General features: G+C 49.9%; 2 protein-coding genes across 2 annotated transcripts in view; one reads left to right on the forward strand and one right to left on the reverse strand.

The window, feature by feature from the left end:
- Positions 1-1,385: 1,385 nt before the first annotated feature.
- Rassf4 (Ras association (RalGDS/AF-6) domain family member 4) overlaps positions 1,386-24,953 on the forward strand; it is a 32,520-nt gene continuing 8,952 nt past the window's right edge. The window contains exons 1-5 of the mRNA XM_013033769.1: positions 1,386-1,496; positions 13,090-13,186; positions 15,527-15,602; positions 22,924-23,066; positions 24,534-24,625. Coding sequence (XP_012889223.1) covers positions 13,125-13,186; positions 15,527-15,602; positions 22,924-23,066; positions 24,534-24,625 — 373 coding nt within the window. The 5' untranslated portion in view covers positions 1,386-1,496; positions 13,090-13,124. The remainder of the gene's footprint in view (positions 1,497-13,089; positions 13,187-15,526; positions 15,603-22,923; positions 23,067-24,533; positions 24,626-24,953) is intronic.
- LOC105998914 (chromosome unknown open reading frame, human C10orf10) lies at positions 18,696-20,410 on the reverse strand. Its single transcript, XM_013033770.1, has 2 exons — positions 20,288-20,410; positions 18,696-19,360 (listed from the first exon to the last, which is right to left on the reverse strand). The coding sequence occupies exon 2, from the start codon at positions 19,331-19,333 to the stop codon at positions 18,725-18,727; it is 609 nt and encodes a 202-aa protein (XP_012889224.1). The 5' UTR covers positions 19,334-19,360; positions 20,288-20,410; the 3' UTR covers positions 18,696-18,724.

Genomic DNA, 24,953 nt, shown 5'->3' on the forward strand with positions numbered 1-24,953 from the left:
ACTTAGTATCTTTGCCCCAATCCAGCAGCCAAAAGAGTTAGGCCCAGTCCCACTGAGCTGGGATCTTGGGGCCTGAGACTCAAATCCTAGGGTGATTTTTGTATATGTGAACACCTACATTAAAAAAAGAAGAAGAAGAAGATTTATAGGAGATTCTTAAAATTACCATGTGGGCAGGTGCTGGTGGCTTATACCTATAATCCTAGCTACTTGGGGGGCTAAGATCTGAGGACCATAGTTCAAAGCCAGCCCAAGCAAGTAAAAGCTCTGGGACTCTTCAATTAAACACCAAAAAACCGTAAGTGGAGTTGTGTCCCAAGTGGTATAATAGCATCAGCCTTGAATGCCAAAGCTAAAGGAAAGGGGGGGCACTCTCTAGGTTTACTTTTCTTGCAATGAGAATAGTTCAAGCCTCAGTAAATACATACATAAAATAGTGAACAGGTGACCCTAGAAGGATTTGGAAAGGCAGATTATTTTGAGCTGTAATGATTTGTGCTGGGGTGAGAGGGGTGGGGAGAGAAGTTCAGAGGCCTATGGTCAGGACAAAGAATAGTGAGATAATGCAGAAACTGAAAATGTTTCCATCAGCCCTGTCCTGCCCAGCCCAGCCCACAGCCTGCAAGTCAGCCCAGGCAGAAGTGACTGGTTTGGATTGTGTGTGTGTGTGTGTGTGTGTGTGTGTGTGTGTGTGTGTCCTAGGGCTTGAATTCAAAACTGGTGTGCTGTTGCTGAGCCTTTTCCTTCAAGGCAAGCTCTCTACCACTTGAGCCACAACTACACTTCCAGCTTTTTGGTGGTTAATTGGAAATAAGAGTGTCAGGTATTTCCAGCCTGCCACTTTGAGCCACTGCTCCACTTAGGCCTTTTCTGTAATTAACTGGAAATAGAGTCTCAGGGACTTTCCTGCTTGGGCAACTCAATCCTCAGATCTCAGAGTAGCAGGGATCTAGGCGGGAGGCCCCAGGGCCCCGAGGTCATCTCGCGTTGATTCACCAGATGGAATTTCCTAAACAACGCTGCATTCTCAAAGGCGTCAACTCCGGGCCCCGACGAGCTCCTCCTCCGCGCGTCCCGGGAGCCCGGTGAGCCGCTGGGGCCAGGGACGCGCAGGGAGCCGAGCCGTATGGGGGAAGGGGAGGGACCCTGGGGCCGAGGCGCCCCTCCAGCGCCCCGCACCCGACGCCGCCAGCGCAAAGCCGCTGGGCAGAGCAGCAGCCAGTGTCAGGAAGGGGCGTGGCATGGAGGCGTGGCAGAGGCGATGGGCGGAGCCTTTGGCCAGTTCCATACAAAGGGCGTGTCCGGGAAAAGGGGAGGGGAGTATGAGACAATTCTATTGGCTGGTGCAGGAGCAGGGGCGGGGCGGGGCGACCTCAGCGCAACCACCTCCAGGACCGAGGGCGCTGCGGGCTCGGCTCCCGAGCTGGCGCCCCTCTTTCAGGTGCAGCGTAGGCTCGGCCCCGGCCGGGACTTCTGGATCGCGCAGTGACCGCATGGTGAGTGATACTGGGGCTGAGCCTCCCGTTCACCCAGCCCGGGTCGTCAGGCAGGGGCTCTGGAGCCCGGCGCTGGCCCGCGGGCCCCGCGCGCCCGTGTCCTCCGCTGCCAGCCTGGCGCGATGCGGGGCTGGCCCCTGGGACTGAGCGGGAGCCGCGCCCCGCGCCTCCTCCAGGGCACCGCGCGCATCTTAGCGGCAGGCGGGCTGCACCTGTGCCCCTGCGCCCCGCACGTCAGCCAGTCTCCCAGGAGGGCGGGGGGGGGGGCGGAGTTCCAACCTCTCCTGAGTAACTCTTTGATTTCAAATCCACGCCAAGGTAATAGCAGAAAGAGGGCTCAGCACTGTTTAAGGAGGGGTTTTCTTAGTCCAGACTCGTTAAAGAAAGGGGCATTTAGCCAGGGCGCCAGCGGCTCACGCCTATAATTTGAGCTATGCAGGAGATATGAGGATCTTAGTTCGAAGCCAGGTCGGGCAGAAACATCCCTGAAACTCTTATCTCTAATTAACCACCAGAAAACCGGAAGTGGAGCTGTGGCTCAAAGTGATAGAGTGCTAGCTAGCCTTGAGCAAAAGATATCAGGGACAGCAGCAGGCCCTGAGTTCAAGTCCTACAACCAACAAAAAAAGGGGGGGAGACATTTATTTTTATTTGTGTGCCACTATTGGCACTTGAACTCAGGACTTAGGCATTCTTTAGCTTTTTCACTCAAGGCTGGCCCTCTACCACTTGAGCCACACCTCCACTTGTGCCCTTTTGGTGGTTAATTGGAGCTTAGAGTCTCAAGGACTTTTCTACTGGGCTGGCTTCTAAGTGCCACCCTCAGATCTCAATCTCTGGAGTAGCTAGGATTACAGGTGGGAGTCACTGGTGCCTGCCTGGCTAAGAAAGGGCTTTGAAATCTACCACTCCTCTCAGCAGGGGTGAGACTCCTACTTTGATTATCCCCATTTACAGGTGAGAAACTGAGACTTAGTTACAGAATTGTCTACCTTTCATCCAGATCAGTCAGTGGTGAAGGTGGGCTTTAAACCCACTGCTGGCTGTCCCTCCAGACTTCCTGTGCTTCTCTTCTGGCTTTGAGCTCATCCCACTGACTGCCCTGTAACCCCTGTGCTCCTGACTTATTGCCCATGCTCCCATGTTCCCCACTGCTGAATGATACCTTAGTGTTTTCATAAGTCTGGCACAGCCCTGAGAGAGGGATCCACCCCTCAGCCAGTGCCAAACTAGCCAGAGCACCTTGAAACACTGGAAGGAGTGTCCTAGAAACCCCATCCCACGTGGGAATCAAAGGAGGTCCACAACAGATGAGAGCTGGGATTCTGTAAACTTACCCCAAACAGGTCAGACTCCAAAGTCAGATCATGTGGTAGAAGAAACCCTCGTTGCCTTTGCAGTAGTTTAATTAGTCACAGATCTAGGAATGTCAGTCAGGATTAGTTACCAAAAGCCACGGAAAATCCTCAGGATACTGAGATCTGAGGATTGAGGTTTAAATCCAGTTTAGGTAGGAAAATCTGTGAGTCTCTTAGCTCTAATTAACCACCAAAAAGCAAGAAATGGTGCAGTAGCTCAAAGTGGTAGGGCACTAGCCTTGAGCACAAAAGCTCAGGGATAACATCCAGGCCCTGAGTTCAAGCCCCAGATCTGGCACAAGAAAAAAGAGAGAGGGAGGGAGAAAGGAAGGAAGGAAGGAAGGAAGGAAGGAAGGAAGGAAAATGCCCCTCTGAAACCAGGAGACTCCCATGGCCAGAGCCTGAGGACAGAATCAAGATCTAGGATCCTTCTGGACTCTGGGCTACCTGGACTGTGGAAGATAAGAAGCATGAACAGAAGTTGTGTCACCCATATGTGTCCTTTGGTACAGACCCTGTGACTACGAAGCCTCTACGGGAAAGGGCACCTGACTGTGGGGTGTGACAGAACCCCCTGACCTGGGCCCCTGGGACCTGGGTCCAGGTTGAGCCCTGTCTGCCTCCTCTTGTAGTAGGTCCTGGGGGAGACCCTTTGTCCCCTCTGAATCCTACATTTTCATTTCTAGAGCTGCAATGGCACCTTTCATCAAGGGCACACAGATCTCCCTGGGCCCCCACAACAAGGTCAGCCCTAACAGTCATTCCAGAGGGGCCAGGCCACAAACAGCTCAGGTCTCATTTGTCTCACACAATTAATAAAGGAATATAATTTGCCTGCTGCCTGTGGCGCATGCCTGTAATCCTTGCTACTCAGGAGGCTGAGGCTTAAGGATTAGGGTTTGAAGTCAGCCTGGGCAAGAAAGGCCATGAGACCCTTTTTTTTTTGTTGTTGTTTTGTTTTTTTATTTGGCCATGAGACTCTTATCTCCAATTAACCAGGAGAAAGCTGCAAGTGGAGGTGTGGCTCAAGCAATAGAGCACTAGCCTTGAGTGATCAAGCTTAGGGCAGCACGTAGGCCCTGAGTTCAAGCTCCAGTACTGGCATCAAATAAATAAATAAGGAATGTAATTAATATAATTAGTTAACTAACAAGAAACCCAAGGTTGAGAAAGGAATGGGCCCAGTTCCCCTGTATACGCAGGGAATTCCAGAGCTGGGCACTGAGCCCAGAACATGAAAAGGCTGAGGAGTTATCCTCTTACAAACTACACTGAAGAAAATATCTTAAAGTAGTTTGGTCTGTGTGTGTGTATATGTGTGCATGTGCACACACATGCACATGTGTACTGGTCCTGAGTTTCTTTTGCTGGAGGCTAGTATTCTACCACTTGAGTCACAGCACACTTCAGATATTTGGAAATAAGAGTCTCACAGACTTTCCAGGCTGCCTTCCGACCTCAATCCTCCAATCTCAGTCTCCTGAGTAGCTGGGACTCCAGGCGTGAGCACTAGCACTCAGCTTAAAATAATTTTAAAGTAAAGTAGGAAGTGGCCCAAACTTCCTGAAGCTTCTGCAGTTCCCCATCTGTCTTAAGGGGAACTTGGAGCTGTCTGGTCACTTTTCTGTCCAGTCTTCTTCCCCAGGCTATGAGGCGGCGGGAGATTCTGAGTCCCTCCCCTGGATTGCCCCATGGCCCCTGGCCACAGTGCTGGGAAGAGCCCTGAAGACACTTGGCCAGCTGCTACTGTGTGTCTAGTTCACCCAAGGCCCAGGGGACCACATAGAAGCTGACGTCACTTGCCAAGTTGAGGCAGAAGCAAAGCTCACAGCTCCATCCCACTCTGCCAGAGTTCTCTGCCATGGCTCTCTGTGTGACACATTTCAGCAGAGGTTGTCACCCTGGGATCTGGAGATGTGGAAATGGGCTCCTTCTCCCTCTTGTAGTGTTGAACACATCTAGTACATTCACGGACACACACCCAGGAAGCTCTCTGAGGTGAGAATGTACTTTTGCAAAAAACTCTAAAGGCTGGGCACACCTATAATCCTACCTACTCCAGAGGCTGAGATCTGAGGACCCTGATAAGAGTCCATGGAATTCTTACCTCCAGTTAAGCAGCAAAAAGTCACAAGTGGAGGTGTAGCTCAAGTGGTAAGAATACTAGCATTAATTGAAAAAGCTAAGGGACAGAGCCCAAGCCCTTGAGTTCAAGTTCCAGTACTGGCACACTCACACACACACACACACACACACAGGACTCTAAAATATTTCCTGACCAATAAGGTTTGAGACATTCCCTTGGGTCCCAGAGCAGAGGCTGCCAGGCAGGAAATGCTCCTAGTTTAGGACAGGAGAGCCAAGGCCAGGAAGTATGGTGGAAATTCAAGGAAAATCAGGGCTGGAGATTTCCATACAGATTTTTTTCTTTTGCCTGTGGCTGCTATGTCTTGAGACCAATATCTGGCAGAAACTAGACAATCCGGCTCCCAGGGATGTGGGGACAGTATTGCCTCTAGTCTAGGCACATAAGGAAGTTTGGAGACAATGGCCAGAGGTCTGAGGTCTTCAAAGGAATCAAAGATCAGGCACTTCAGAGCCAGGGGAACAGTGTCCTGGAAGCCTAGGATCAGAATGAGCTCAAGGAAAGAGTGATGGCTGTGGACACAGCAGAGGCAGGCTGGGATTGGTCAGCCCAGGGTGAGGCCTGGGGTGTAGGTGTCTGTGGCTCTTCACCTGATTCCCTGAGCTGTCCAGCTTCCACTGCCCCAGCTGACAGCTGCTGGAGACTCCACAGAGACTCCTCAGGCTTTGCCTGGCAGGATCTATGGGGATGGGGCCTGAGCTGGGGAAGGGTATGGTACGGCTGGACAGAGGTGGGTGGTGGGAGGGGGGAGGGAAAAGGAGAGGGTAACAGGTAGGGAACAGCAGGTGAAGTGAGCAGCTGGTATCCCTTCCTGTGGTCCACACCCAAACAGTTGGCTTTCTCAGCACAAATGGGCTTGGTGGGTTAGCCTCTGCCTAGCCCCTTAAAGGCAGCTGACTTCTTCCCCGGCTGAGCTTCTGCCATTTGCTGGCTGACAGGTGTTGGGAGGGCCTTTCGCAAGTTCATTGGTGGCTGGGAACCACCAGTGGCTCACTCCTGTAATCCCAGCTACTCTGGACCAAGGTTCAAAGCCAGCCTAATCAGGAAAGTCAGAGAGACTCTGATCTCCAATTAACCACCAGAAAAGCTGGAAGTGGGGCTGTGGCTCCAATGGTAGAGAGCCAGCCTTGAACAAAAATGCTAAAGGACAATGCCCAGGCTCTGAATTGAAGCCCCAGTACTGGCACATGCGTGCACACACACACAAACACATACATACATATGCACACACACACACAAACACACGTTCCCTGTTTTCAGTGTCCAGTTGCTGCCCTGGATGTTATTTAGAAGCTGCAGCCAGGGCTGTGGAGGATGGAGGGCCTCCGGTCCCCCTTGGCAGTGTGCCATTGATGTGCATGTCCAGCTTCTGTATCCAGTAGCCCTGCTGGAGAGTTCAGACTGTGCCCACCTTTCTTTTGCTTCTTGGGTCTTTTCCTTCCTTCCTTCTTCCTTCCTTCCTTCCTTCCTTCCTTCCTTCCTTCCTTCCTTCCTTCCTTTCTTTCTTCCTTCCTTCCTTCCTTTCTTTCTCACCTGCTTTCCATTTTTTCTTACTTCCTTCCCCCCCTTTTTTTGTGTGTTAGTACTGGGACTTGAACCCAGGGCTTCGGCACTGTCCCTTAGCTTTTTTGCTGAAGGCTGGTGCTCTACCACTTGATCCTTTTCTGGCTTTTTGCTGGTTAGTTGCAGAGAGGAGTCTCACAGACCTCCCTGTCTGGGCTGGCTTTGATTCTCAATTCTCAGATCTCAGCCTCCTGAATAAGAAAGGGCCGCTGTAAGAGCAAAGAGTAGACAAATACATCATCCCATAATGAAAAACTTTCCATTCCGTTTCATGAAAACCAGATGATATTAAGGTGCTTTGCTCCTTTTACAATTGCCCTGTAGGAATTGGGCCCCAAGTGTGACCTGAAGAACCACATTGGCCTTCTTCTGCAATGGCCACAGAAAAGGAAGAGGGCCCAGGCCTGGAGCCTGGTGGCCTTTGTCCCTCCACAGCAGGCTGTGGTGTCACCCTCCCCTGTTCGTGCATGGCAGCTGCTGAAGTGATAAGGGAGAGCAGCTCAGTGGCTGTTGACAGGGGACAGGTAGCCCAGGCTGGCACATCGCCTGGACCACTTCTCTTAGCACCGAGTCCTCCAGCCTGGGATGCAAGCCTGGGTCCTGGGAGGCTGGGAACAGACCAGTACAAAGAAGGCCGTGGGGGAGGGGAGCAGCCCATGGCCAAGCAGGCCTGTCCAGCTGCATCTGTCACTCTGATTGTCCGCCTGTGCCTGGGTGGCTGGCCAGCCCTGCCACATTCTCTTTCAGGTGCCTGCTTCCCCCCAAGAAACCCGAGCACACTGTGACTTAATTCATGATAGGACTGTGCTGTTTAAAGATGGGCACCAGTGACTCACATCGTCCTTAATCCTAGCTACTCCAGACGCTGAGATCTGAGGACCATAGTTGGGAGCCAGCCCAGACAGGAAAGACTCTGAGATATTTTAATTGTGAAAATACCATACAGAGGGGTTACAATTACACGGGCAAGATAATGAGTACATTTCTTATCAAACATTGTAGCCTCCTCCTTTTGTTTCTCCATCCCATTACTTCTCCCCCCCCCCAAGTCTCTGAGATTCTTATCTCCAGTTATCCAACAGTAAAGCAGAATATGGAATGTGGCTCAAGTGGTAGAATGCCAGCCTTGAGTAAAAATAGCCCAAGTGCAGTTCAAGCCCCAGAATTGCCCCCCCCCATGTCTCTCTTACACACACACACACACAATTATATTGTGCCTAATGGTGGTGGCTCATGCCTGTAAACCTAGCTACTCTGGAGACTGAGAGCTGAGGATCATGGTTCAAAGCCATCCAAGTGGTGGAGGCCTAGCCTTGAGCAAAAAAAGCTCAAAGGCAACACCAGGGCCTGGAGTTCAAGCCCCACAACTGACAAAAAGAAAAGAAAAGAAAAAGATGGTAATGTTTTAGTATAAGAGGTTGGTAACAGACTATCGGGGGAGCTGGGAGACAGTGCCCAAAGCACCCAAAGTACTTGGGAGGAAATGTTCCAAATTGTGCACCACGGGCTTTTTTAGAAGGCGTGTTCTTCAGTCTCTCCCACTCAGCAAGGGTCTCTAGAATGCCTCTCCGTGAGTTGCAAACTGCAGCTAGGGGGCGCTCTAGAATGAGGGAAAGTCAGCTCAGCTGGAGGGCTGGCACAGGCCGCAGACCCAGTTTCCACACAAGAATTCTGTGAGTGTTCTAGCAAAAGGGAAGTGGAGATAAAAGAGATCAAGGGACTCGGAGTGATCAAGAGATCAAGTGACTCATGCTGGTGATGGTGTCAGGGGACACAAATTAAATGTAGACTTCTCTCAAAGGAGAGGCTGTGCTAGGGAGCCTTCCCCTCCCCCCCCCCATCTGCCTCCCAGTGTAGCTCCCGCTGGGCTGAGCAAGGTGGGGGAGCCTGGCCTTGTTTGCTGACCTCTCTCCCCTCCCTTGGGATATCCCGGGCAAGCTTAGCTGTTTACCCCACAGTACCCATCTTCCCCTCTCTCCCTTCCCCTTTTGCCATCTGCAATCTTGGGCCTCTCATTTTTTTCCCCTCTGACTTCTCTGAGCAGCTGACATAATCCCACTGGAGCACACAGTCAGTGTGTATAAGCAGGTGTGTGTGCTGTGTATGGGGGGACACTGCTGAAACCATCTGGGGACATAGCTTTTCAATAGGACCAACTGGTGCCCAGTGGGCGGGGCTTCCCACTAGCCTACCAAAGCAGCCCCTTTAATCTGCTTTGCATAAACGGTTGGGAGGGGGCAGGGGAGACTGACTTGCCTATAATTCTAGCTACCAAGGAGACTGAGATCTGAGGATCAAGGCTGGAAGCCAGCTGGGCAGGAAAGTCCATGAGACTCTGATCTCCAGTAAGCTATTCAGAAAAGGCTGGAAGTGATGCTGTGACTCAAGTGTAGAGTACTTGCTTCAGCACAAAAGCTTAAGGACAGTGCCCAGGCCCTGAATTCAAGCCCCAGGATTGGTTAAAAAAAAAAATCCACAATGTGTAACCCATCTAACCCTTGGAGATCAATATCATTTTTTTTCACCAGTCCTGGGGCTTGAACTCAGGGCCTGGGCACTGTCCCTAAGCTCTTGTGCTGAAGGCTAGTGCTCTACCACTTGAGCACAAAGGCACTTCTGGTTTTTTCTGGGGTTTTGTTTGTTTGTTTGTTGTTATTGTTGTTTTTAATGTGGTACTGAGGAATCAAACCCAGGGCTTCATGCATGCTAGGCAAGCACTCTACCACTATGTCACATTCCTAGCCCAATATCCTTATTAGGCAGATGAGAAAATTAAGATTGATGAAACTGGGCAAATCAGGACATCCAGGTCTTAGCAGCCCAACTTATACACCAGCTTTTGGCAGCCCCACTTATACACCAGCACTTTAATATCTTCTGTTAATAAGTAACTGTTGCCTGACCTACACTGCTTTCCTTCTATAATCCTAGCAATTTAGGAGGCTGAGAGCTGTGGATCAAGAATGAGATCTAGTCTGTGAAAATAGTCTGTGAAACTCTTACCTCCAATTAACGAGCAAAAGAAAGAAAGAAAGAAAGAGAGAAAGGGATAGAGAAAGAGAGAGAGAAAGAGAGAAAGAAAAGTAAGATAATGGAAGTAGAGCTGTGTCTCAACTGGTAGAGTGCTAGCCTTGATTGAAAAAGCCAAGTGGGAGTTTAAGCCCCAGTACTAGCACAGAAAAAAAAAGAAAATTTATACTTGATGTTCCTACTACATAGAGCAAAATGGGAACATTTACTTCAAACTGTAGGAGAACGAAAGTCTTGTCACCTAGTCAGATCATGAGACTGAGTCATGAACCAGAGCCCTAGTAACTCATCTTGCAAGTGTGTTTCACCTGCCTATAGTCTATGTCTGAATATATTTAAACGTTAAATTAATTTAAATTTAAGCATTAGGTTTATTTCAATTTAAGTGTATTTAATAATTACATATAAATGTAAATATATTTAAATGTAAATTTAAAATATTTAAATAAGAATGTGAAGTGTAGCTGCTGTTTTAAGAATTGTTTCTGTGTTAGGTTGATTCTGTTGCTACAACAAATCCATGAAATACGTCCACTTATCATGAAAGAGACTTATTTATTTCATGTGTGTGTCAGAGAGAGAGATGGGGGGTGGTACTGGAGCTTGAACTCAAAGCCCACAACCCAACTTTTTGGTGGTTAAGTGGAGTTGAGTCTCAAGGATTTTCCTGCCTAGGCTGGCTTTGAACTTCCATTCTTAGATCTCAGCCTCCTGAGTAGCTAGGATTACAGATGTGAGCCACCATGCCCAATACAAATATTCTGTGGACTGCCCAGGACTCTGACCCACGCAGTTACTCAAGACCCAACCTGACCCTGTAGCAATTGCACCAGTTAGCACACCTCCTTGATCCTCCTGGGTTGACCTGCACACCAATTCTTACATATGCTGTGACCCAGCCCACCCTCCTCCCCCAGCAAGTACCTGTCACATGGGCTCACAGGGGACAGGCAGCCTGGAGGACACTGATCACAGTCATTCCATGGGTCTTTGTGTCTCTTCCAGAGACATCTAGCTTTAACCAGTGAAATATAACTCATAAATACTCAAACTTCTGGCTTCCTGTGAAATACCGGAGCTGTGCTTCTGACCCCCCACAACCAGGGTCCCTCAACTGAGTTACTCCTCAGCCCCCAGACAGTATTATGTTTTGTATTCTGGTTGTACATACACAACTCTGGAAGAGCTGAATTATGAGAATCTCTCGTGTGTGTGTGTGTGTGTGTGTGTGTACGTATATGTTCATATTTATTTCAAGCAAACATTCTATAATCTCAAATTCTTAGGGGTTGAGTCTCTTCACATCAGAGCAAACCTGAAGGTCCAGCACTTCTCTTTGAGGGAATGTTTGCTAAAACCCCTCAGGGATCCAGGTACTGATAGTTCACACCTGTAGTCCTAGCTAATCAGGAGGCTGAAATCTGTGGGTCTGAGTCTCAAAGCCAGTTTAGGAAGGAAAGTTTGTGAGACTCTTGTCTCCAATTAGCCACAAAAAAGCCACAAGAAGAACTATGGCTCAAGTGGTGGAGTGCTAGCCTCGAGCACAAAAGCTAAGGGACAGCGCCCAGGCCCCAAGTTCAAAACCCACTACCTGCACACACACACACACACACACACACACACACACACTCTCTCTCTCTCTCTCTCTCTCTCTCTCTTAACAATTCAATCATACCCCTGAGATTCTTTCTTGTCTTTGTTCAGTCATCAAACAGTTATTTACAGGGTCCTACCATGACCCAGGCTGTGCTGTGCATGGGCTGGACACAGTCAGTCAAAGGACAGGGCCTCAAAGTAGGCTTGGGAGTCAGGAGGAATCTCCATGGCAGAGGCGTGCTGCCCCCTGCTGGCTGGGCTGTGCTCCCGCAGGAATGCATTTGCTTGTTTGTGGCGGGTCCTGGGGCTTGAATGCAGTGTCTGGTGCACCAGGCTAGTGCTCTACTGCTTGAGCCACAGCTCCACTTCCAGCTTTTTAATTTTGGGGGTTAATTGGAGATAAGTCTCATGGACTTTTGTATATGGGCTGGCTTCAAACCACATTCCTCAGATTTCAGCCTCTTGAGTAGCTAGGATTATAGGCGTGAGCCACCAGCATCTGTGAGTACTCTGCTTTGACATACCCCAAGAACAAGAAGCTTTGTGCATACATGGGTGGCCGGGTGTGCCAGGCTGGAGCGCGTACTGGAGTTCATAAACGGGGTGACCTCTGTTAGTTGGGGTAGGCAGTACCTCCCACCAGCAAATGGCAGCCCTTCTAATATTCAGCTTTACTTTCTGCAGAATTCATTACCTCAAGTCTACTTTAGTCTGGAAATAAGTAGAATCTTCTAGAAATAAACAATCACTAAATTTTAAATTGCACCCCTCCTCAAAATGGTAGTCACTCTTATTTATGGTTTTACTTTTTATGGATTCTGTTACCTGAGGTCAGCTGTAGTCTGGAAATAGTTAAGTGGAATATTCTGGAAATAAACAATGCTAAGCTTTAAGTGGCAGGCATGAGCGGCATGATGAAATCTGTCGGCCCACTTCTTCCTGCCTGGGTGTGAGTCACCCTGTGCCATGTCCAGCGTCCCCCTGCTTAGCAATGGGATTGACAGCCTGGGGGACACTGTCCCATAGCTTTTTTCATTCAAGGCTGGTGCTGTACCACTTGAGCCACATCTGCACTTCTGGCTCTTGGCTGGTTAATTGGAGATCAGAAACTCAGGGATTTTCTTGCCCTGGTTAATTTTGAACCGTGATCTTCAGATCTCAGCCTCCTGAGTAGCTAGGATTACAGGCAGAGCAGATGAAAATTCTTGACTTAATAGGATGTTTTTTAGGATCTACACAATTTCATAGAGATGAAGGGACAAGTGTGGAAAGGGTGACCATGATCAAGATGTATTGTTCTCTTAATCTCACTTGGAGAACTGAAACCCCTTTGTAGAACGACTTGAAAAATAATGATTCATAAGACTATCAAACACCAGATGCACTGTACTCATAATCTGAGTTGTTGAACGGAAAACTGAAACCCCTTTGTATAACTACTTACAATGAAAATGTAAGAGCCGGGAGCTGGTGGCTCACACCTAGCTAGCTATTCAGGAGGCTGAGCTTTGGAGTACCATGGTTCAAAGCCAACCAAGGCAGAAAAGTCAGTGGGACTCTTTGTCCTCAATTAACCACCAAAAAGCTGGACGTAGGAGCTGTGGCTTACGCAGTAGATTACTAACCTTGAACACAAAACCCAAGTGAATGAGGGGCCCTGGGTTCAAGCCTCAGCATGCGCGCGCGCACACACACACACACACACACACACAGTGCCCATCATGGGAAGGGAGTACATGGTTTGAATGAGCTGGGGATTGTGTGAAATTTTCCAGAGTGATCAGGGAGACCTCATATTGAGTCCTCCAGCGCAGCCACCCACACATGGACAGATGTCAGGCCACGGCATTACCCTCCAAGTCAATGCTGGGAACTGTACTCACTGACTCCATGCTTCCAGCAGGTGACCTCCAGGTCTGCAGAGAGAAGCTAAAGATGAAGGAAGATGGTTCACCCAGCTCTCAGGTGCCCATCAGCGACAACAAGCACATACTCAAGTAAGTCTGGGTGTGCAGGGAAGATGGCGCCCATCCTCCGCATGGCTCCTCCCCACATGGTCCATGGGCAGTGGGAGCTTGGGTTCTGTTGTATGTATATGTGTTCTATGCATGTGATACTGTACCTTGGGTCAGGGGTAGGACTTCCTGTGGTTCTTCAGGGTGTGGGTGTGGGCCTCCCCTCCTTGGACCCACAAAAGCTGGACAGACCAGGGCCCAGAGGGCTCTGTGGTGGCAGTGTTTAATGTCACTTCTTTAAAGACTAGAATGACCCAACCAAGCTACTTCTGAGGATCCTGGTTCCAAAACCAACCTAGGCAGGAAAATTGGTGAGACTCTTATCTCCAATGAACCAGCAGTGCAGGTGTGGTTGAAGTGGTAGAGTGTAAGCCTTGAGTAGAAAAAGCCAAATAAGAGCACGAGTAAAAAAGTGAAGGGAAACTGTGCCAGAGGCTCAGGCCTATAATCCTAGCTACTCAGGAGGCTGAGATCTGAGGAATCACCATTCAAAGCCAGCCCAGGCAGGAAAGTCTGTGAGACTCTTATTTCCAATAAACCACTAGAAAACCAGAAGTGGTGCTGTGGCTCAAGCACTAGAGCGCTTGTCTTGAGCTGAAGAGCTGAGGGACAATGCTCAGGCCCAGAGTTCAAGCCCCACGACTGACAAAAAAAAAAAGTGAAGGGATAGCACCAAGGTCCTGAGTTCAAGCCCCAGAAAACATACACACACACACACACACACACACACACACACACACAGATTAGAACGATCCCAGCATTCTACTGTTCAAAATGAACTAAAAAACAAAAAGCACAAAACTGGTTGTGAGCTTCTCTGGTTTTGTTTTGTTTCATTGCTTGTACCTGAGGCTTTATTGGGTACAAGCCTATAACTATTGCTTTACTGCTTGAGCCATGCATCTAATCCAGCATTTTTTTATGCCAGTCTTGGGGCTTGAACTCAGGGCCTGAGCGCTGTCCCTGAGCTTTTTCTCTCAAGGCTAGTGATCTGTTATTCAAAACACAGCTCCACTTGCAGCTCTTGGGTTAATTTTTTTTCAGCCAAGTCTAGCTTTGAACCATGATCTTCATATTTTGCCTCCTGTGTAGCTAGGATTACAGGCGTGAGCCATCAGCACCCAGTTTAATCCAACACTTTTGCTGCTTAGAGATGGAGTGTCACTAACTTTTCTGCCTGAGCTGACTTCAAACCACAGTCCTCCAGATCTCTTTGTTGTTGGTGGTGGTGGTTGTGGAGCTTGGACTCAGGGCTTGGGTGCTGTTTCTGAGTTCTTTCACTCAAGGCTAGTGCTCTACTCCTTTGAGCCACAGCACCACATCAGGGTTTTGAGTGGTTAATTGCAGATAAGAGTCTCACAGGGGGGGAGTCTGGGAAGGGATGTGAAGGGTAAACAAAGGAGGAGGCTACAATGCTTGATAAGAAATGTACTCATTATCTTGCCCATATAATTGTAACCCCTCTGTACAGTATGTTCACAAAAAATAAAAATTAACAAAAAAAGAGTCTCACAGGGCTTTTCTGCCTGGCCTGGCTTTGAACCTCAATCCTCAGATCTCAGCCCCCTGAGAAGCTAAGATTACAGGCATGAGCTCCAGTGTCCAGCGGTTGTGAGATTTGTTTTTCTTTTTTGGTGAACTTTGTTGATGTATTTCACCCCACTTTTTAAAAATTTACTCTTATATTAAAAAACAACAACAAAATATACTTGGACGAGGTGCCAGTGGCTCCCACCTGTATTCCTAGCTACTCACGAGGCGATCTGATGATAGAGGTTCAAAGTCAGACAAATCCAAGGAAGGGACTCTTTTTTTTTTTTTTTTGTCGGTCGTGGGGCTTGAACTCTGGGCCTGGGCGCTGTCCCTCAGCTCTTCAGCTCAAGGTGAGCGCTCTACCACTTGAGCTACAGCGCCACTTCCGGTTTTCTGGTGGTTTATTGGAGATAGGAGTCTCACAGTGTCTCCTGCCCGAGCTGGCTTTGAACCGCGATCCTCAGATCTCAGCCTCCTGAGTAGCTAGGATTACAGGCGTGAGCCACCAGCGCCCGGCTAAGGAAGGGACTCTTATCTCCAACTAATCAGCAGAAAACCACAAGTGGGATAATGGTTCATATGGTAGAACACTAGCCTTGAGGGAAAAAGCCAAGCAAGAGTGTGAGGCTCTGAGTTTAAGCCCCAATACTCTCTCTCTACACACACACACACACACACACACACACACACACACACACACACGAATGAAGACACTGAGGTCCATGAAGGCTAACACCTTGTTGGGGCCTCTGTACTCCCCAAGTGTGCTTGCATGTCTTTATGTTTCAGGTCAGAGCTCTTAAGCCTCCTGAAGACCTACAATTGCTACCATGAGGGCCGAAGCTTCCAGCTCCGACACCGAGAGGTGAGGCCCACAGTCCCTATTTGCAGGGTCCCTGAGGCTGCCAGCCCATGTTCACGGGGTCCCTGGGGCCAGCAGTCTGCATCCACAGGGTCCCCAAGGTAAGGTCAGCAGTCTGCGCCCATGGGGTCCCCCAGGTAAGGCCAGCAGTCTGAGTTTGCAGGGTCCCTGAGACCAGCAGCCTCTGTCCACAGGGGCCCTGGAGGTGAGGCCGGCAGACCGTGTTCATGGGGTCACTGTTTTTCCTGGTTTGCTGATGGCAATCTTGACCACACTGTGGTTTCCAGGTACCCTGGTGTGGACAGTTAGACAGCGACCCCAGTCACTTTCTAGCTCAGGATCAGCTTACAGTGGACAGGAGGCAGTTGAACCATCCCTGCCAGAGCTAAGTGTGTCCTTTCCCTCCAGCCAGGACCTTTGTTGTGAAATTTACTGAGACATCAGAGTCTGAAACCTTTGTGTGTATTGGGGTAAGAGGTGCTGAGGCTTGAACTCAGGGCCTAAGCACTGTCCCTTAGCTGTTTCACTCCAGGCTGGAGCTCTACCACTTGAGCTCTACCAGTTTTTTTTGCTGGTTAGTTGGAGATAAGAGTTTTGTAGACTTTCCTGCCCAGGCTGGCTTTGAACTGCAATCCTCAGACCTCAACCTCCTGAGTAGCTAGGAGTACAGGTGTGAGCAACAGCACTAGTCTTTTAGAGATGACATAGCCCCTCCTTCCTCTGTGTCTCAGGCTATTCTGTGACAGGGACCGTGGAAGAGCCCACCCACTCTGTTCCCTCCCACCTAACCACATGGCCCGGACCTTTGCACCTGGTCCTTTCTTTGCCCTAAGACCTCCCACTTTAAAGCGAGGTGCTGGGCTATGCTGGTGTTTACAAGGTCAGACAACCCCACTGGGGCTCCCCCTCAGACAAGTGTTTTCCTGGGATGTTTTGCACTGATGGAGATCCTGCTCTTTGAAGGCTGGTGCACCAGCTGCTTTGATTGAAAACCTTACGTTGGGGATAATTTTTTCTACATTACAAATCAAAATGAGAGCAGAGTGGCCTGTGCCTTTTAAAGGTGAAGGAGGGTTTTACCCAGGCTGATTGGTGTCTTGGGAGAAAACGCACCTATGTGGAAACATTGCTGTATAAACTCACCAATTTAGAAAAACAGTGTGAGGCAGAGTCAAGGTCCACCCAGCCTGGGACCCCCTCTCGTCCAGCTCGACACCTCCCCCTAGTGGCCATCACCACACACTACACACAGCCTGGCTCATTGCTCCAGACTCCCTGAGCACTGTGGGAAAGGAAAGGAACTTCCCCTCCACCAGGGTCTCTCTGTGACAGAAAGCCAGGCTCTTCCGCCGATGAGGGAGTGGTGGAGCAGGGGGGGAGGGTGGGGGGGGTGTGGAATTACTCTCACTCCTGCTTTAAGGCCTGGAAGACCACTGGACCTGGAGTGACTAGTCCCGGCCTCCCCCTGCCATGGCTGTTCTCAGCCTGCCCAGGGCCTTGTGCTGTCCCCCTCCTCACTCCAGCTCACTCCAGCAGCAAAGGACTGGAGAACGTGACTGCTCATAGGAACAGAAGAACCTAACCAAGCTGGATGCCCGTGCCTCACACTGTAATCCTAACTACTCAGGGGGCTGAGATCTGAGGATGGCGGTTCAAAGCCAACCTGGACAGGAAAGCCTGTGCTATACTTATCTAATTAATCACCAAAAAGCAAGAAGTGGAGCTGTGACTCAAATGACAGAGTGCTAGCCTTGAGCAAAACAGTGCCCGGGCCCTGAGTTCAAGCTCTAGAACAAGAAAGAAAAAAGGAAGAAAGAAAGAAAGAAAAGGAAGGAAGGGAGGGAGGGAAGAGGAAAAAGAGCCTAGCTCATGGGGAAAGGAATCCTTCTAGGCTGTTCTGTGCATACAATCTTGCAGTACTTCCAAAAGCCCTTTCTTAAGATGCCATTTACCTCTGTCATATCAGAGGATAGCTGCAGAGGGTCCTAGGGCTCCCCTCTTCCAGCCTGTTAGCCCTACCATCAATATGGTTTTGGGGTATAGCAGCCTCCATGAACATTAAGCTGAGGGTCAGTGACTCCTGACCCGGGGTGTGTATGTGTGTGTATGCTGGTACTAAGGCTTGAACTCAGGACCTGGGTGCTGTCCACTTAGCTTTTTTCACTCAAGGCTGGTGCTCTGTCACTTGAGCCACAGCTTTATTTCTGGCTTTTACTTGGCTAACTGGAAATGAGTCTCACAGACTTTCCTTCTCCTGTCTGGCTTCGAACCCCAATCCTCAGAACTCAGCCTCCCGAGTAGCTAGGATAACAGGCATGAGCCACCAATGCCAGACTCTGACCTGATTTTCCAGTTGCTTTGTAGAAGAGGCTGCAGCAAGCCTAGCCTGTCTCGTCACTGGTGAGGTGCACATGGTGCACATTCACCCTTCCCCAGATACAGATACAGGCTGTCCCATGTATTAACAGCAGATCAGGTGACCAGGGAATTGAGGCTCCTGAGGAGGTATAGCAGGTTCTGACAGATGCAAACATCTGTCTTCTCCAAGTCCACTTGGACAGTTTCCCCACCTCCTGGGGGAGATAGAGGACAGTGGGTGATGTCCCTCATTTTACACATAAGGAAACTGAGGAAATTGCCTCTCTGAAGCTTTCTTTGTAGTGTATGATTTACTTTCTGCTTTTTCCTTTTTTCATTAATTTTTGGTGCCAATCCTGGGACTTGAACTCAGGGCCTGGTTCTGTCCTGAAGCTTCTTTTGCTCAAGAATAGTGCTCTACCATTTGAGCCACAGTTCCCTCACCACACCTCCATCCCTGGGATGACAATAGCGACCCTGAGTATTGCTTGCTTCCACTCAGCAGCGCCGCTTGGGAAATGCTCCTACTGTTACTCATTGTGCCATGAGAAAACCAAGGAACAGAGACACGAAGTCACTGTCTCAAGGTGATCAGCTAGGAAAAGCAAGATCAGATAGCATCAGTCCTGGCTCCCGTGAGGAGCAGGATATCCCTGCAGAAAGACGTGCTCCTTCCTGAGACCTGCTGGAGACATGGCTACCACAAGGCGCAGGCAGGGAGACAGCCACCGGACCTGCTTCGTACAGGAGTCTTTATTGGGGAAGGGTCAGAGTTCATGAATCACGGGGAGGTGCAAGTACAGACTTCTAAGGATACTGCTGGGGCGGGGACTACAGGAGGCAACTGTGACCCTGCCAGGTTGTTCCGAAATCCAGCTCTGTTGCCTGTCCCGAGATGGTCTCGCCAGAGAGTGCCCAAGTGCTCTGACTTCACAGGGTCTCCCTCTGGCTTTGCTTCTGTCCATCGGTCTGTGTGCATCCCAGTGGCCATCAGAGGAGCTGGTCGCCCTGGACAAGCCCTTATTTGGCTGCTTTACCTGAGATTCCCCAAAGAGCCAATCCAGAGGGTCAGCAGTGCCAGCAGAGGGCGCTGTAGGCAGCTGCCCACTGAAGCAGGGAGTCTTGTCCAATCGGGTCACAGCCAGGCGGCTCTTCTCACTGGCCTGTGCTGGGGGGTGGGGTCTGTTGGTCCAGCCCCTGGCTGCAATCTTGTCCAGCACAGAAGCTGGCTGTGCCAGCTGACAGATTGACCTCACGTAGTCGTCCAGGCTGGGAGAGGCTGCGGGCTCCTGCCCGGGCCCTCCGGCCACCATCTCCTCTGAAGTCTCTCGAATTGTGGGTAGTTGAGCTACAGACAGCAGAAGCCGGGACCTCATTGCTGCTGATAAAGCCAAGGCAGCAACCTGTTGGCAGATGGGAGACAGGAGGTGAGGGCCTGTAGTCCCAGCCTGACCCCCTCCTCTGTCCCCTCCTCCATCCGGGGCTGCAGAGGTGAGGTTCACAGCCCATGCCTGTGGCTCCCTGCTCTTCCTCCCTACCCACATTAAAAACTCACAGGCATAGCCAGGCATTAGTGGCTCACACCTGTAATCCTAGCTACTCAGGAGGCTGAGATCTGAGGACTGAGGTTCAAAGCCAGCCTGAGCAGGAAAGTCCATGAGACTTGTATCTTCAGTTAACCAGCAAAAAGCCAGAAGCAGTGAGGCACTGGTGGCTCACAACTGTAATCCTAGCTATTTAGGAGGCTGAGATCAGAGGATTGAGGTTCAAAACCAGCCAGGCAGAAAAGTCCAAGAGACTTTTATTTGTAATGAATTAACAAAAAGCTGGAAGTGGAGATGTGTCTGAAGTGGTAGAGCACAAGCCTTTAGTGAAAAAGTCAGGCAAGAGTGGGAAGCCCTGAGCTCAACCTCCAGGACCAGCACAATCAAACCATGTGGCTGGCTGAGTGCCAGTGGCTTACACCTATAATCCTAGTTGCTCAGAGAGGCTGAGATCTGAGGATCAGGCTCAAAGCCAGCCTGAGCAGGAAAGTCTGTGAGACTTATCTCCAATTAACCACCAGAAGTAGAGCTGTGACTCAAGTGGTAGAGCACTTGAGCAAAATTGCTCAGGGACAGCTCCCAGGCTCTGAGTTCAACTCCAGGACTGGCGCTAAATAAATAAATAAATAATATAAAAGTTGTGTGTCAGCACAAAGCCACTGCTTCTGGTAGCTTTGTCCTGATCTACCCAGTAAGAAAGCTGGACCATTCCAAGCTGAGGGTGGCTGTCCAGGATAAACACAGCCCTGCGTTTTGCCTGTATCCAGAAGGCAACTGCTCTCTTACCTGTGCTGTGGGGTGGATGAAGGCAGCAGGGAGGATGGGGCGAGGTTGGTCTAGTCCCCAGGAAGCTCTGTGGTGGAGAGGTGGAGGTTGGGTCCAGTGTTGGGTCCCTGGGAGAATCTTAAGGATAATGTTCTCTCCTGAGAACTCAAGGTCTGTGGCTGCTTTTATATCTTTTCTGCGGCCATCAGTTGCTGTCACAGGGCCCAGAATAGCTGTGCTCCGGAAGGCTGGGAGGAAAACAGCCTGGTGGGCAGGGCCTGGGCCAGCTGCCAGCAGGGAGAGCTGTTTGTCTTATGGAAGCTGAGGGTGTTTACACTGACAGGAGGGGAGTAGTGCTCATGTGTCCCGGCCTGGGAGGCCCTGGGAGAGTCAGGGGACAGACAGCTTCGGGGTCTATAACTGCCAGAAAGTATTACCTACCATGTATATGCTACGCTAGTACACCAACATCCTGGCCTCCCACTGGCTTCTGCTGGGCCCTGGGTCTGCACATGTAGGGTTGGTTGAGTGACCATGACAGGGGACACCGGCCACACAGAGCCACAGCCTAGAGGATCCTTAGGTGTGCTCCAAGCTGAGCACAGCCTACAATGGACTGGATGAAGAGCAGCCCCTGGGGTACAATCCTGGCCTCACAGCATCCTAAACAGGTTGCTTTCTTTTTTCTTTTTTTTTTCTCACACATATGTATCGCAAATGCAATCTACCATTGTCTATAATACAGTTATTAAAAATACAAGCACACTGGGGTTAGAAACTAGGCAGTGAGTGAAAGCATCAGGTACAGAGTTCGAGTCCTGTTAGTGGATCTAAAAAAGAAAGGAAAAATATAAGCACACTACTAGCATTTTTAAAAATTGTTTTTGTACTGGTAAAAGGGTTGAGCTCAGGGCCTTGGGTGCTGACCCAGAGCTTTTTTGTTCTAGGCTGGCACTCTACCACTAGAACCACAGCTCCACTTCCAGCTTTTTGATGGTTCCTTGGAGATACAAGTCTTGCAGACTTTCCTGCCCAGGCTGGTTTCAAACCTCAATGCTCAAATCTCAGCCTCCTGAGCGGCTAGGATTATAGCCATAAACCAAGGCACCCAGCTTTTTGCTACTTTCTTAATTGCCTTCTTTAGCAAATGCTGCAAGCTCCTATCCAAAAGCTGTGTGTACATTCTGATCATTGACAGTAGACCTCCTTTTCTGTGGGTGGTGGGGTGTTGGAAACACAGAAGTGATTAGCAACCATGAGATCCACACCATGAGTTCTGCCATAGTTGTGCACGTTTCCGTGGCATCTTCTTCCTCACAGTTGAAAGCCAGACTGAGCAGGAAAACCCGTAACACTGTTATTATGTCCACTTAAGCCAGAAGTGGAGCTGTGGTAGAATGCGATCCTTGAGTGGAAAAGGCTGAGGGACGGCATGCAGGCCTTGAGTTCAAGCCCAAGTATCAGCATGTGCGTATACACACACATACACACACACACACACATATATCCAGTAAGACACACACACACACACACACACACACACACACACACACATATCCAGTAAGAGTCAGGGTGTGTGTTCAATGTTCTTACCACAAACCTAAAAAATAACAGCAATGGGAGAGTGAGGGTCCAAGTTGGCTATCCATGGGAAAAGGGTGCCCAAGCTTTCTAGAAGATTCTCTGGACATATGAATAGTGATATCTGGCCAGGCTTGCTTGTGGGTAATTGGCCTGACAACGAAGGCATGGGAGTATGAGCAGAAGCCAGCCAGGCACCCATGGAGTGAGAAGATGCCGTGCACCTTGTGGAGCTGAGGTGAGGGGAAGCCCAAGCAGCTGGGGTCGAGGATGAGAACTTTTGTAGAGATACTGATGGGGCAAAACATGGGGCCGTCAGTGTTCCAGAAGTAGTGAGCAAAAAAGATGGACACAAGTGCTTCACGCCTATAATCCTAGCTACTCGGGAAACTGAGATCTGAGGATCAAGGTTCAAAGCCAGCCCAGGCAGGAAAGTCTGTGAGACTCTTATCTCCAATGAACCCCCAAAAAGTTGGAAGTAGAGCTGTGACTCAAGTGACAGAATGCCGAACTTGTTCAAAAAAAGCTAAGCAAGTGTGCCCAGGCCCTGAGTTCAAGCCCCCAAAAAATCAGCCATCAAGAAGAAAACAAGCTTGGAATTCTGGGGTGGGCTGACCCCAGGTAAGAGGGTACTGCTGCTGTCTGGGGTATGAGGAGAGGGCAGAGCTCAGATCTAGCTAGAGCAGCAGCCACTGCCCTGGTGGGCATGAGACCCTTCAGGAGCTGGTGACCACAGGACCCTGGCCAGGCACAGTTTGGTCAGGGAGGCAGCCAGACTGGCCTTCTCTGGGATGTGCTTCCTGGCCATCATGTGGACGTGCATGCCGGACAGCTTTGGGGTCCTTTGGGACACCTGACTCGGCAACTCTGTCCTGTCCTGACCATCTGTCTGGCCAGGCCTGGGCTGAACTCTGGCTTCCTCCCTCAGGCCCTGGCTCTTTGCCTCAGAGCACGTAGAGGAGTGTATCTGGGGACTTGCCTGAGTAACCTGTCAGGGCATTTCGGGGCAGGGGAGGTGTCCCCGATGTCCACTGCTCTGAAGGAGGAGACTGACCTATCTGCACTCCCTTTCCCAGGAGGAAGGGGCTCTGATCATTGAGGGGCTCCTCAACATCGCGTGGGGGCTCAGGCGGCCCATCCGGCTTCAGATGCAGGATGACCACGAACGTGTGCGTCTCTCCTCCATCTCCTGGTCGCACCCACAGCCCAGCTGCTCCCCGTGAGTGCCCAGCATGGGGCGGGACTGGGAGCCTCCAGAACACCTCTCAGCTCAAACTCTACTGTTGATTCTAGTGTGTCCTCAGCCCAGGGCTCAGGCATGGGGCATAGCCTGGCCACACACACATACCCTGACTCTGGGTGGCCTCCTTCCCTCCTCCCTTCCCTCTCTATTTTGTAGTATTGGGAATTGAACCCAGGGCCAGGCACTCTACCACTGACCATCTCTCCCCAGCCCATTGGGTACAGCACTGAGAAAGTGTTAATGATGAATTCACACAAAAATAACCTCCTTCCTTCTTCCCTTCCTTCCTTCCTTTCTCCCTTCCTTCCTTCCTCCCTTCCTTCCTTCCTTCCTTCCTCTTTTCTTTTCTTTCTCCTTTCCCTTCCTTTCCTTTTTTCCCCCTTTTTTCTCCTCTTCTTTCCACCTTCTTCTTTCCTTTCTTCTATACTTTCTTTCTTTCAAGGCATGGCTTTGCTATGTAGTTCAGGCCGCCTTAAACTCATCAAACTCATGCCTCGGCCTCCTGACTGCTAGGCTTACAGGCATGCACTGCCACTCCTATTGCTTTTATTATAATGTATGCTCTGTTTTTGTAAATGTATCTGAATGTAAGGTCAGATTGATTTTACTGTTCAAAAATGTGTCAGAAAGATTTGATATAGAAAAAAAAAGAACAAAAAAATGTTTCAATCAGAAGGATACCATGTCTTACCTGTCATACTGCTTCCTATACCTCTACTACCCGCCTCAAAAAGGGGAGTTATCATATATATATATATATATTTTTTTTTAAAGAAGTTAGCAGCCAGGCACAAGTGGCTCCCACCAATTTCGTGTGTGTGTGTGTGTGTGTGTGTGTGTGTGTGTGTGTGTGTGCTGCTACTGGGGCTTAAACTCAGGGTCTCTCACTCTTACTGGGCTTTTTCACTTGAGGCTGGTGCTCTACCCCTTGAGCCATACCTCCACTTCTTGCCTTTTGATAAGTATCTCATGGACTTTTCTGACCCAGCTGGTTTTTGGACTGAGATCTTCAGATCTCAGCTCCTGATTAGCTAGGATTACATGCATGAGCCACCAGCACCCAGCCCTTTACTATATTTTATTGTTTAAAATTTACTGCATTTGAGCCAGGCCCTGGTGGCTCACATCTGTAATCCTAGCTACTCAAGAGGCTGCGATCTGAGGATCGCAGTTCAAAGCCAGCCCAGGCAAGCAAGTCTGTGGGACTCTAATCTCCAATTAATGATCCAAAAACAGGAAGTGGAGCTGTGGCTCAAGTGGTAGAGCTCTAGCTTTGAGTACAAAAGCTCAGGGACAATGCCCAGGCCCTGAGTTCAAGCCCCACAACTGACCCAAAACAAAACAAATTATTCCATTCAGCCTGCTGCTAATTGAGCCTTCTCTTTGGCCTGAGTTGTCTTTCTGGACAGCAGTCACCTGAGCAGCAGGATTGTCTCTTTTCAGCAAGGAGATGCCACCCCAGGATGGTGGGAGCACCGCTGAGGAGCCGGGTGCTCAGCCCCAACACAAGGCCATGAGTTCCAGAGATGGTTCAGGTAAGTGGGACCTGCCAGACTATCTGACTCAGGGAGAAGAGCGGCCTGGCCCCTGACCATCACCTCTGAGGAGCCCCATCACTGCACCGCTTCAGTGCCCCGAGTCCCCTAACACCATGCTTCATGACATTAAAAAAAAAAAAAAAGAGCTGGGAGTCCATGGCTCACACCTGTCATCCCAGCCACTCAGGAGGCTGAGATCTGAGGATTGCAATTTGAAGCCAGCCTGGACAGGAAAGTCCGTGAGACTCTTATCTCCAATTAACCACCAGAAAACACAAAGTGGAGCTGTGACGTCAAGTGGGAGAGCGCTTGCCTAGAGCAAAAG

Source organism: Dipodomys ordii, unplaced genomic scaffold (genome assembly GCF_000151885.1).
Source record: "Dipodomys ordii isolate 6190 unplaced genomic scaffold, Dord_2.0 Scaffold176, whole genome shotgun sequence".
NCBI classification, from domain to species: Eukaryota; Metazoa; Chordata; class Mammalia; order Rodentia; family Heteromyidae; genus Dipodomys; species Dipodomys ordii.